The sequence below is a fragment of the Notamacropus eugenii genome, chromosome 6 (assembly GCF_028372415.1).
Source record: "Notamacropus eugenii isolate mMacEug1 chromosome 6, mMacEug1.pri_v2, whole genome shotgun sequence".
In the NCBI taxonomy this organism is placed as follows: Eukaryota; Metazoa; Chordata; class Mammalia; order Diprotodontia; family Macropodidae; genus Notamacropus; species Notamacropus eugenii.
In genome coordinates this window covers 387525612-387538563 of record NC_092877.1, presented here as the reverse complement: position 1 = coordinate 387538563, position 12952 = coordinate 387525612, and the positions used below count along the sequence as shown (strand labels likewise).

General features: G+C 57.0%; 1 protein-coding gene across 5 annotated transcripts in view; it reads left to right on the top strand.

Moving 5' to 3' along the window:
* The first annotated feature begins 287 nt into the window (after positions 1-287).
* The window catches only part of ATP2A3 (ATPase sarcoplasmic/endoplasmic reticulum Ca2+ transporting 3), a 97568-nt gene continuing 84903 nt past the window's right edge, over positions 288-12952 (top strand). Inside the window, exon 1 of one of the 5 annotated variants that reach the window (XM_072618935.1) lies at positions 288-505. In XM_072618935.1, the coding sequence (XP_072475036.1) occupies positions 388-505 (118 nt within the window). In that variant the 5' untranslated portion in view covers positions 288-387. Of the gene's footprint in view, positions 506-6091; positions 6535-8036; positions 8116-12952 lie in introns of those variants that run through there. The other 4 variants (XM_072618936.1, XM_072618939.1, XM_072618937.1 and 1 more) reach the window with 4 other exon arrangements.

Below are 12952 nucleotides of genomic sequence, written 5' to 3'. Positions count from 1 at the left end.
GGAGGGGCAGCGGGGCTGCCCGGGCGGAAGCTGCCCACGAGGAGGCGGGCGGGCGGGGTAGGAAGCGCAGCTGGCGGGGGTGGGGGGGAGGGGGGAGGGGGGGTGCTGCCCCGGCCCCGGGGGACCCCATGCAAATGAGGCGCCGGCTGCCGCCAATGGGAGGCCGAGGCGGGCCCCGGGGCGGGTCTGGGGGCGGGCCCCGTACGGAGGGGGCGGGCAGAGGGCGGGGCCGCGAGTCCGGCCGCGGGCGGGGCCCCCCCCCCCCCCCCCCCCCGCGGGTCCCTCCGCTCCCGCCTCCCCCAGCTCGCCCTCCGCTCAGCCCGCACCCGAGCCAGGCCGCCAGCACCTCGCGGGGCTCCCGGGCAGGACCGTGCCAGCCTGCGCGCCATGGAGGCCGCCCACCTGCAGCCAGCAGCCGCGGTGCTGCGGCGCTTCTCGGTGCGGGAGAGCTGCGGGCTGAGCCCCGAGCAGGTCCGCTGCAGCCGCCAGAAGTACGGGCTCAACGGTGAGTGAGGCGCGAGCGCGCCGCCCCGCACCCCTGGCCCCCCACCCGGGTCTGCGGCGCTCCGGGGCGTGGAGACGGGGGGCTCCTTGCACCCCTGGCCCCCCACCCTGGCTGGCAGCAGAGCGAGCGCCGGGCTGGGAGGGGAGGTGTGTGTGGGGGGGGCTGTTCTGTGCACCCCTGGCTCCCCACTTGCGGCTCTTGTGGCAGCAGGTTGAGGAAAGGGCTGCGCGCCCGGCAGGGGGCTGCCTCTCCTCCCAGGGGTCCCCCCATTGGCCTCCTGAGACCACTGGGGTGTGGGAGAAGCCTTCGAGTCGGCTCGCTGTGCCCACGTCCTTCGTTGTACAGATGAGGAAACTGAGGAAACCTAGAATGGGCAGGGACTTGCCCAGGGTCCCGGCGCCGAGCGGGATGAGAAGCCGGAGCTGGGGCTGGGGCTGTGGCGGCCGCGAGGTTCTAGGCTGCGGCCACCCCCGCCTTCAGGGGCCCCACGCCCAGGCGGGGGGGGGGGGGGGCGGAAATGAGGCCCCAGGCGCTTCTGCAGCAGCTCCCGGGGCTCCTGTACCCGGAGAAGGGCGTGTGGGTGTCCGGGGGCGGGGCTCGCCAGGAGCCAGTAGTGAGACCCCAGGCTGCCTTTCCTAGGGTGGGACTTGTCATGGTTCTAGAGGGTTTGGACCCTGAAGGCTCGGCTCCTTCTCAGCTTCCTGACCAGCTCGGGCCTCAGGTTCCTCCTCGGTAAACTGAGGCTCTTAGCCTGGATGTCCTGCTTCCAGACTCCTGGCCTGAGGTCGCCTTCTCCCCCTTGGTGGCAGATATGGAGCTGAATGGGTAGCCTAGGCAACGCTGGACTTGGAAGCCGGCATCCCCTTCCCATCCTCCTGCGCATCCCCCTCTCTCTCGGGCTTCCCAAGGGGCTCCAACCAGCTGCCACCTGAGGACCGAGACCCTTGCCCTGACCTTGGCACGAGAGGCCGGGAGGGGAAGAGCCCTGGCTGTCACTGTGGGTTTTGGCACCGACCGACGCTAGGACCCAGAGCCGTTACTGCTTCCGTTTAACCGGGGATTTGAGAGCCGGAAGGGGCCTTAGAAAGAAGTCACCTAGCTCTGCTCCTTCCCCGTGCAGATGTAGATACGAGCCGGGAGATGGGAGGGACCTGGGCGAGCTGCCCCCCAGAAGCCAGGCCTTCTGTCCTTAGAGTGCGCGGAACTTCCCAGTGCCTCGCAACGCTTCCTGGCCAGGGCCAGCCTCAGTTTCCTCATCTGTAAGGCGCAACCGGGACCCTTAAGTTACTCCCCTGAGGGAGTCCATGGGAAAACCCTAAATTGCCGGGGCCCCAGTCTCTGTGTACACACACACTCTCACGCTCACACACTCACACACTCTGTGTGGACTTAGTGGGTGCTTCCCGTTTACAGAGAGCTCGACATCTGTTGTATCCTTCTAGCTCCCAGCAACCCTGAGAGCTGGGACAGCAGGATCTCGAACCCCAGGTCCCGGTCCTATCCAGAAGCGCTGCCTTTGGCTGCTGGACGTGGAGGAGAGGGTGCAGAGGGTCTCTCTCCTGTTCTCTGTCCCAGACCCTCTCCTCCAGGGCCCCCAAGGCCATGCTGGAGATAAGCCAGGAGTACAGTTAACTCCCCCCCAAGGATTTCAATTCAGAGTGATGTTCTTGGAGAGGCTCTCATTGGGTGGGGGGCTGGTGACCTCACAAAGGTCGGGGCCAATCAGAGTCAGGCTCCAGCTCATCTATTCCCACCTGCGGCTCCCCTGGAGCCCCAGACAAGCGGGCTCCTTCTGTCTGCCTCCCTCATCCTCCTGTCCTTGGAAGGTCAGCTCGAAGTCTCGCCCGAGGACAGAATCACTCCAGTCTCTGGCTCTTCCTCCCCTGTGCCCCCCGTTCTTCCCATGCCAACTTGAGTTTTTTTGTCCCCCCTGTAGCTGTCAGGTCAGCTGCCTTCAGGATCCCCTGGCCCCCCACCCTCAGGAAGCTGGCTTTGTGAGTGAGCAACAGGTTTGTGGGGCCAGGCAGCCATGCCTAGGGATCCATCGGTGTGACCCTGGCCTAGTCACTTTTCTTCCCAGTCTCAGTTTACCTCTCTGTCCAATGGGGACATCTGCCTTGCCTGCCTCCCCGATCTCTCCAAGCATCAGGGGCTGGGAGCTTTATTGTCCCTCCTCCCACAGTCCTTGTGCTGGCTGGCTTCCTGGGGCTCTTCGGGTCAGTCCTCCCCGCACCCAAGGCTGGCCTGTCTGCAGCCCTTCAGAGCACGGTTGTTCTCTGCAGCTGTCAAGTGTAGGATTGGGGCTTCTATTTGTTTATTCAAGCTGTCACTGGGGTAAACACTATCTTTCCGGGGCAGAAGATCGCCTCTTTTTTTTTCTTTTTTTTTTTTTTTTGAGTTCCTATATTTAGTTAACTTGTGGGAGGAGCTGATGAGATAAATATGATGTTTGAATATTCCCCCACCCCTTAGTAGGGTGGCCTAAGGGCATGAAGTGATGGGGGATGGGATAGCTTGAACCCAGTGCTCCACTTGTCAGAAGGGGGAGGAACCTGTGGGCTCCACCAGCCAGATCAGGTTCAGTCTGGCACTCAGAGCCTCAGAGGCTCCTTGAGGGTTGAGACGCCTGTGGAGTCCTAGAAAAGTTCTCCCTCAGCCTCAGTTTCTTTATCTGTAAAATGGGGCCCAGGCCCTGCCTTTCTTCCAGGGATGGTTCCAGGGAAGGGGAGGCTCTGAGAGCTTGGTCTCTTCCCCTGATGACCCCAATGCCCTTTTAAGTAGCCTCAGGGCACAGGGGGTCCTGACTTGACCAGAAGAGCCCAAATATAGCCCATGTGGAGGCCAAGGTTTTGTTTTGGCCACAGTGAACCATGGGGGGTTTGGTGGGAGCAGAGGTGCTGGGAGGGGTCATGGCAGCTTATATTGATCAGTAAATGGTGGGAGAGGCGCTGCTAGGACTCATGCCTGAGGCCTGAGGGAGTGGCTGTGACTGGAAGCAGAATTGTCCAGACCTTTGCCCCCTCACCTCATTCCTGAGTATAATTGTTCTAAAGTGGGTACCTGGTGTCTGGGGGCACGGAGCTGACTCACTGTTCAGAGCTTGGGCGAGTGTTGCTGGAGTGGGGTCCAAGCCTTGCCGCCCCCAACCCTCTGTGTGCGCAGCCTGGAACAGAGGGCCAGTGGGCGGGTGAAAAGCTATCCTTCCTCCTGTTTGGGGGCGGGACTTGCCCAGCTGGGCTCTCTTCTCCCCCAGGCCTTGGCAATGGGGCCTGAATGTGACCTGGACCTGAAACTCAGCCCCCCAGGCTGGGTTGTCAGGGTTTCCAGAGGTCAGGCCCCAGGGAACATGCTCCTTCCCCAGCAGGGTTGGCCATACAGACTCATACAGGTTGTGCCATCTTTGAGAGGAGAGATGGTTGGCCAGCTTCTGACTTCTCTTGGTGGGCCAAATCTCCAGGCTTGTGTGTAGTCAGCGTAGGGATGGAAGGCAGAGGACCTGGGGGAGGGTGGGAAAGGGACTGGCTCTGGAGGCAGAGGCCCTGAGTTCAAGTCTTGACCCTCCTGCGTCCTGGACAACTCATACTGCCCCCAGAAGTCTCAACTTCCTGTTCTGTAAAATGGGTTATTTGACCCATTCTCTGAGATCCTTTCCAACTCAGGACCCAGAGCCCTTTAATCATGAGTGTGTGTGTGTGTGTGTGTGTGTGTGTGTGTGTGTGTGTGTGTGTGTGTGTGTGTGGTACCAGCTGAGGGCTGACTGTGGTTGGTAGGGGAGGGATTGTAGAAATGATCAGCTCCATCCATGCACTAGGACAGTTCCACTCCTGTCTCAGTTTTCCCCAACATTTGGGCCCAAAGCATCCATGGGTAGGGGGCAGTACAAGAACGTAGAAGTGCTCAGGACCTGTGTTCTGATCCAGGCTCTCCATCTAGGTCCTTCCTGGGGACCTTGGACAGGCCCTCCCAGCTCTAGAGCAGAGGGGCAGAGGGCAGGACTTGGCTTCCTGTGGACTCAGATCCTTACTGGCTGTGGGGTCTTGGCTCAGTCATCTGCTCACTTCAGTGACTGTTAAGGTCACTGTTATCACATGATTGTAAAGGCCAGCTGATAGCCACGGATATCATATCGTTTTTTGGGGGGAAATGAGGGACGGCCAGCAGGAGGATGTCGGCTTCCTCTTCTGAAGGAGCCACGGAGTTGGGCAAGGGGGCAGGCCGGGCCTTCGAGCCAAGGCTCATCTGTATTCAGTGCACAAAGTCAGGCCTGACTTCTCTACCCCACCCCCAGCGGCCGAGCAGAGGACTCAGTGCTGTGTCCTTATGCCCTTGGGGCTGTGGGGGGCGGGGGGAGGACTCTAGCTCACCTGCCAGTCCCCCTCCCCAATGTCCCTGCTGGAGCCCCACCTTCTCCGCCCTCAGTGCATCTGTTCAGGGCTGATTCATCGGCCTACTGGCTTCTCCTCTTCCCTTCCCCGCCCCACCCCCCCAGCATGCCAGGGGCTAGGAGTGGGGGTGCGGTTTCTTGTCTTTAGATCTGGTCCCTAAGCAAATACAGCCTCAGGAAACTTGGTGTGGTCGGAGTCTGGAGGCCAGGGCCCAGGGCCATGCGGATCTGACTCTGGTGCAGGGAACTGGGAAGGGAGGAGACGAAAATGCAAATAGGTTTCCCTTTTCCTACTTTCCCTTTCTGAACTGGGCCCGTCAGTCAATTCCACAAACCTGTCCTGCTTGTTGTGTTCTAGGGAAGGTTGGGGAATGGATGGATAGAAACTCGTAGAAAGCCAAGACTAGGCCCTGCCTTCAGGGAGCTCACCTCCTCCTGGACAGATGAGAGCCACCCAGTAGCTGCAGTAGTTGGTCACAGTCACTGCCGCCTCTGGTCGGTCACAGTCACTGTGTCGTCATGGCTGGCCACGTATATGTTAAAAAAGGTGACTTCCTGTGTACCCTGCCTGCATCTTGTATGTAAACAGTGATCTCCAAGTCACCCCCATGTAAGCTTCTTGAAGGCAAGGCTGGTATTTCTGCCCTCGCTTGTGTCTCCTGGGCTCAGTACCATTCCTGGTGCAGAGTGGGTGCTTCCTAAATGTGTGCTGGCTGCCCAGGTGGCAGAGCCAGGCTTGGCCCCCGGGGTCTATCAGCAGAATGAAAACCCCCCAGGTGAGGTCTCCATCCTGGAGGGAATCCCTTGCAGGCACTGAGGTAAGGAGGCCTCTGAGCCTGTTTCCTCCTATTTCACTGGGAATGTCAGTGCCTGCAGTTCCAGCCTCACACGGCTTTTGTCAGGAGGCTGCAGCCCTTAAAGTCCATGGATTCAATTCAATTCAAATCAATAAGCATTGATTAAGCACCTACTGTGTGCTCAGCATTGTTCTAAGCCCCAGATGGCCAAGGAGTTCACTCAGGTTTACCACCTTCTTGACTTGACCAAGGATGGGAGCATGAGGTGGGCCTTAGAGGAGGTGAGAGGGTTAGGCAGATCCCAGAGCAGGGAGAGAAGGGGATGGGGAAGGGGAGGGAAAGAGAGAGGTGGGGAATGAGGAGGGGGAGGGAGAAGGAGGGGGGGAGGCATGTGAACAGCTGGATCCTAAAGGGAAGGTTGGCAGATTTGTAACATAACATTGGGGTGGCAAGGCATTCAGAATGGCAATGAGGATAGCAAGGGTGTGGAGGGTAGCACACACAGAGACCTTAGAGAAGCAGGGAGCCTGTGGCCTTGGGGTTGCAATGGCCCTCTAGGTCCTCAAGTGCAGCTCTTGACAGAATCCAAACTCCACAGAACAATAAAAGGATTTGTTCCCCAAAACTTGGACTCAGTCAAAAGACTAGAGGACCACATGTGACCCTGAGGTCACAGGCTCCCTGCCCCTGCCAGTCAGCTGGGCACTGAGGTGTTCAGGGACTTGCCTGTGGGGCCCTAGGGTCACATGGCCAGGATGGGTCAGAGCAGTGGCACAGCAGATGCATGCTGGGCTCCTGAACCACAAGTCGATGGACAGTGTGGAGCAGTGGATAACACACTGCCTCAGGTCAGGTCTCATCCTGTGGGTTGTGGGATCTCAGGCAAGTTGCTTAGATTCCCTGAGCCTCAGTTTTCTCCTCTGTAAAACGGGGGCAATGTTGTCTCCAGTGCCTCCTTCCTGAGGAGAGCACCTGTGCAGCTCCCCCTCCCCATGACATTGTAATGGCCTGAGCTCATTATTTCTGTTTCTATCAACCTGCTGGCCCCCCCCCCCCCCCCCCCCCCCGCCCCGGACTTTTGCTGAGAGAAGTGAGGGAGGCAGGGTGTTGTTAACGGGGCTTTCTCTAACCTCTTTCCTTGCCCAGCCATCTCCTGGTTTCTTCACAGCCCCCCAGGAGGTCTCTCTCCTGAGCTGGCCTCCCCAGCACATGGGCGTATTGCAATCACCTTCTTCTCTGCCCAGAGAGATAGAGAGTGACCTTGCAAAGCAGCTTTGCCTCATTCTTGAGCCAGGGTCTCTGGAGGTTTGACCCACATGAATATGGAGAGAAGACAACCTCTGCTGAGTTCTGCCCTGGGCTCTTAGTGTCTGGGCCTCCTCCTTCCTGATCTGACTTTTACCAACAAAAGGAAGGCTTAGGGGCTCTGACATCGCCCCAGCTGTGGGGCGACATTCCCCACCCACCTTGGCTCATTGTCCCTTCAGGGTGAACTTTCAAAGGCCAGGCCCTGGCTAAATCTCACCAGAGGTCAGATCTCTAATTAATCATTTTGGGGTCCCTCTCCTTTCCCACCACCAGATGTGTGCCTGCCTGAGATTCCCCTTGCAGAGTGTTGGGAGTAGAGAGTGTTGAAGACAACCTGACAGAGCCAGAGTGTCTCACAAGTGGCCAGGTAGACAGGTTTTCCTGATAGCTTTCAACCCTTGCTCCTCAGTTTTTCCCCTGGGGCCGAGCAGAGCCAGCCTGATCTTATCCCAAAGAAAGAAGGACTCAGATAGGGAGCTACCTTATGGATCCTTGTCCCCAGCTGTGTGCTTTGCCCAGGATCTCCTTCCACAGCCTGTTTCTAGTGCCTGACGATGCCATGGGTGCCAGACCCTTCCCGATTCTGGCTGCCTTCCAGCAGATTCACATCCTCCCTGAGCTGTGGGACCTGGAACTGCCCACAGGATTCCAAGGGGTGGTGTGACAGGAGCAGAGAATTCCGGGACTTGCTCTCCTCCCTTTTCTTGGGGGCTCTGACCCTCTCAATGCAGTCTTATATCTCTTTAGCTAAGGAATTAGCAGCCACATCATGTGAGGGAGCTGGAAATCCACTTGATCCTCAGACCCTCAGGGCAAAGGGTGGAGGCTGTTTATGCAGAAGGACACTCCCTGCAAATGTTTGATGGGGTGGGCTGTAGGGTCCAGGGGAGTTGTGAGGGCCCTTGGCCAGAAGCTTGGCTTGGCATGCAGGTCTTCATGCCTAGTATGGGCCAGGTACCATGCTCAATGCCAGGCAGGCGGGTGGGCATAGAAAGGCAGGAACAATCCCTGGTCTCCAGCAGTAGTCACTGAGGGGGATGACGTGGATATTCAGGTGATCTCCTGGGAACTGCCCAGCCTCCAGCAGCAGGCACAAAGCAATGGGGACAGCCCAGACAAAGGTAGGACAGTGGGAGATAGAGTCGTGGGAGAAGCCCTGCTCTCTGCATTCTTCTCCTTCCTCCAGTTCCCCATTTTGGTGAGAGGCTTTTTGTCCTTGGCTTCCAAGCTTCCAAGTGAGGAGATGATCTCTTGGGGACCATGATGGATCCTCTGGCTTCTTGGGGGTGATGGACTGACTGCTCCCAAATCATTTCAGGCCCCTGAGGTCCAGCGTGATGTAGCTCCAGGGTGGCTTCATTCCTGGGGGAGGGTCACCAAGGGGAGGTCAGAGGGAGCAGACAGAAATGGCCGAGGTTGCTTGCTCTGGTCATGCCGAGCCATACTCGTGTCCCTGCTGCAGCTTCCAGGCCCCAGTCCCTTCTCCTAAGGCCTCCCTGGAGAGCTGCTTGGTTGGCCTCCTGGCCTGCAGGGCACTCAGTCTAGATGGAAAGACTCCTGCATCCTGACCTCAGACTGTCCCTGCTGCTTCCTTATTGGGTGCCAGGTGCCTTTGGGGGCCTTTCTGTAGGAAAGGACAGTGACCGCAATGCCTCATGTGCCTCTACGGGGCTTCCTCCTGAGGCTTTCTGGAGGAGTTGGCCCCAGATTTCCTTCTACGACCAGATTCTTTTATCCGCTGCTCCTGAGTGCTCTCGGCAGGGCGCTGGAACTTGGGAAGGGGCCTGGTGGATTCACCTCCAGTGAATTACCTTAGGACTTTAGAGTGCTCAGGAAAGGACCCGCTGTGTACCGAGATGGGCCCACTGTGGGAAGACCATGTGACCCTGGACTAGCCTCCTTTCTGCACCTCACCTCTAGCCTTTGTGCTCCCTCCCTCCCCACCCCCTGCAGTGACCTTTGTCCTGGTGGGGGATGGTGTGGGTGAAGTCGATGAGCACACACAGGGCTTGCAGATGCACCCAGCCCCAGAGTGCAGGTAACCTAGCCAGGCCCATCTCTACCCATGGGCCCATCCAGCCTCCGGCTTCTCTGACAGCTTCAGGTCAAGGGACCAGGGCCCAGAATGGAATCTGTGGAGGGCGGGTGATGTGAGTGCTGGAGCAGGGGTGATTTGGCTTGGCTAGGCCGCTGGCCTTCCGTGACTATGGAAGGCGAGCTTTGTTTGTCCCCAAAGTGAGGCCTGGGTCCCTCGCCTTCTGGGCACTTCTGTGTGTGTTGGCCACTCTCCAAGGCTGATCCATAACAATGACTTGTTTTCCTGTTAGGCACACTCGTCTAAAATCCCACGATTCCCGCTCCCTCTTTCTTGTCTTTATAAAAGCAGGCCTTGGTGTATTTATGTGGCTGTTCTTTTCCTTGAGCTGACATTGGGAAAGCTGAAATACTGGTTTTCACTATTTAAGGAAGGAGGAGGGCACCGGCAACAGATGGCCTCTGACAGCCTCCCCAACACAAGGGATGTTGCTGCAGCACTAGCCCAGTCACTGCCTACTAGCCTAGCTGCCCAGCTTTGGGGGAGTGGGGAGAGAGGGCCCCAGGCACTTACCCTGCAGGCCACCTGGGCTGGGCTGGAGTGGGAGCTTGCCACCACCCATCACCCCAAGAGGTCTCCTTGGTGCCTGTTAGGGTAGCCTGTTCCTTGGAGCCTTCTCTCCCACATGCTCCTGCCTGGCTAGCCTTGTCCCTGGCCCTCTGACTGTCCCCTTTGAGATAGTTGGGACAGGAAAAACTGGATTTTACCCAAAGGGGGAATAGGAAAGGTGAGAGGGCTTTTGTCCTTGGCTTCCAATCTCTGGAATGACTCCCAGACTTTGATGTGGTGTACCTTGTCCGTTAAACTCCCCCAAGTCTTGCTCTGCTGTCATCAATGTTTTTGGCCCTCTCAGTGAGGAGAGTTGAGTCTGAGGTGAAGATTACTCTTAGCACATTCATTTTCTTTATCCCATAAAAAGACTCGTGAGTGTCTGGGCAAGTGTGTGGCTGCCCAGGCACTAGGTGTGGTCAATGGTGTAACTCAGAATTGGCCAGCAAGGGCAAGAATAGGGTACGGTTGGTCACCTTTCAGGAGCATTTACAATGGCTCCAGGAACGGAGTTGTCCCATCGCCTCCCACTTTCCAGATGGGGAACACTGAGTCCCAGAACAAGGTGGTCCCATGCCCTAAGCTGCTCAACCCACCCATCCCACCCTTATGGTCCCTTGATTAAGTCTGCTATGGAGAGGACAACAGCCCAGGACGCTGCTGCTCCATCCTGCCCCCAGCCTTCGTCCCAGAGGAGGGGTCCCATTCCCTCTGGGGGTCCGATAGACTGCAGGGTCACTAACTAATGGCTAACTTCAGATTCCTGCCTTCTTCCTTTTGGGGTTTGGGTAGCTGGGCAGTTAGGCAATCTATCCCTTTGAATAGAGGTTCAGAAGTAGAAAGATGTGGTCAGTACCTCATCAAACAGGAAGCCAGCATACCCAAAAGCTGTGCATAGTTCAGAACTCCTGGGCATCTGGGGCATCAGAATGTCAACCACCTGCCCAGCCTTTGCCTTCCAGCCTGTGTCTGTTGTCTTTTTCCTATGGATGGGGAGAAGAAAAGGGGGAACTTCTGCCAGGAGTGGAGTGAGCAGGGCTCACCATCCTCCTGGTAACTCTGGGGGCCTGGTGCCAACTTTGGGCACTGTCCCCTTGAGGTCTATCCCTGGGAGGAGGCTGGAAGGAGGCAGGAAACCTTTTCCTCAGGGCTCCTCTGGAAGCACAGTTGGGCATGGCTGGGATCAGGGCTTTGAAGACTTCCAAGCTCTACCTTCTTTACAATGTTGCTGTTGCTGGATACATTGTTCTCCCACTCTTCTCCCTCTGCATCAGGTCATAGGAGTCTTCACAGGTTTCTTGGAAAGCATTCCCTTCATAATTCCTTACTGCCCAATAGTATTTCATCCTCTTTTCAGGCATTGCTTCTTTGGTGCCTTTCAGGAAGGGCCCCTGCTGGCTCTCCTGAGGGCATGGCATATCGGCAGCTTCTGGGCAGCTCTGAAATCCGGTGCCCAGTACCACACAGCCTGGGAGACTGCCCCCTCCCCACCTGTGTGGATGCCCACCTGGGAGAGGCTGTAGGTCTGAGTGGGAGCTTGCCTAGCAGAAGTGCCCCCTCTGGGCAGGGGGAGCCCAGATCTAAGACTGATGCCAAGGATTTCAGGGGAATCCAAGACTTGAGGAGATGGGCTGACTTGTCAGGTAGCTGGTGGGGAGGCACTCTGAGAGTCAAGGGGGCAAGGGAACCCTAGGCTTGTGTCCTCAGTGGACACTCCTGTTCTCTCTTCCCCAATCAACCAAATTCACAAGCCTTTATTATGCACTTCCTGTGGTCCAGGTGCTGTGCCTCCTATGGAGGAGGTCACATTCTGCTGGGGGAGGAGAGGAGGTACATACAGGACACACACAGAGTCTGTGCAAGGTAACTTCAAAGGAGAATGTGCTAGCACCTAGTAGGGCTGGGAAAGCTCTACCTCCAGAAGTTAGGGTTTGAGCTGTGTCTTGAGAAAAGCTGTGAGGCAGAGTGGAGGAGCGAGAGCATTCCAGACAAGGGGATCAGCTAGTGCCGAGAGAGAGAGAGAGAGAGAGAGAGAGAGAGACAGAGACAGAGACAGAGACAGAGACAGACAGAGAGACAGAGATAGACAGAGAGACAGAGACAGAGACACAGAGACAAAGATGGACAGAGACAGACAGAGACAGACAGAGACACAGAGAAACAGAGACAGACAGAGACAGAGAGAGAAAGAGACAGAAAGGAGAGAGACAGAGACAGAGAAAGAGATGGAGAGACACACAGAGAGGGAGACAAATAGAGAGACAGAGAGAGGCGAGACAGAGAGAGACAGAGTCATGTTTAAGGAACAGCAAGTCCAGGGCTTGTGATCCCTGTATTGTGTGAAGGTGAGTGATCTAGAAGAAGTTTGGAAGGGCAGGAATGGGTTTCTCCTTGGTCATGAAACCTGAGAGCGCTGGGGTTCATGGGGTGAGAGTTGAGGGCGGTGCCATCAGGCCCAGGCTTTAGGACAGTCACTCGACAGCTACACAGAGAGGGGCCTGGAGAGGAAGGAGAAGGGAATAAGTATTTATTGAGCACCTACTATGTGTCAGGCATTGTGCTAACTGCTTTATAAACACCATCTCACTTGATTCTCACAACAACCCTGGGAGATAGGTGCTGTTATTATCCCCATTTTAGGGTGAAGAAACTGAGGCAGGCAGAGGTGAAGTGACTTGCCCAGGGCCACCCAGTTAGTGTCTGAGGCTGGATTTGCTATTTCTGGGCCCAGCATCCCCCTTGGCCATTTGCTTTTCCACCAAGAGCATGATGACCACCCCATCCCTCCCACGCTTGGAGAGCAAAGCTCACCTTGTGCAGCTGAGGTCTACCTCATGGGCCCCATGGGACCTCAGCGATCATTCTGTCTTATCCCTTCTTTTTCCTAGTTAGGAAACAGACCAAGGCTACAAGTGAGAGTCCTAGCTTCCTAGGTCCCAGGCCTGGGGGATTTCCCATGAGCACCAAGATGGGAAAAGGGAAACAATCAGGACAGGATGGGCTCTGCTGCTCACAGGGCAAGGTCATGTTCCCTTTGATACATGTACATGTATATACATGTATTGTGGCAGTGCAGTAGCAACACATTAGGTGTGTTCTGGTCTTTAGTCATGTAGAAGGCTCCAACCAGCCATTGACGGACATTCTATGGGTTAGAAGATAGGAGGTAGGCTCTTGCTTGGCTCATCTCCGCAGGCTAGCACCTTGGACAAGGATCTAGGCTGTGGCACTCCCTAGACTTGTTCTGGGGGGTTGGGGGTGGAGGGCGGTGGATAGAGGGTTGGCTGAAAGGCAGATGACCCCCCCCCCCCCCA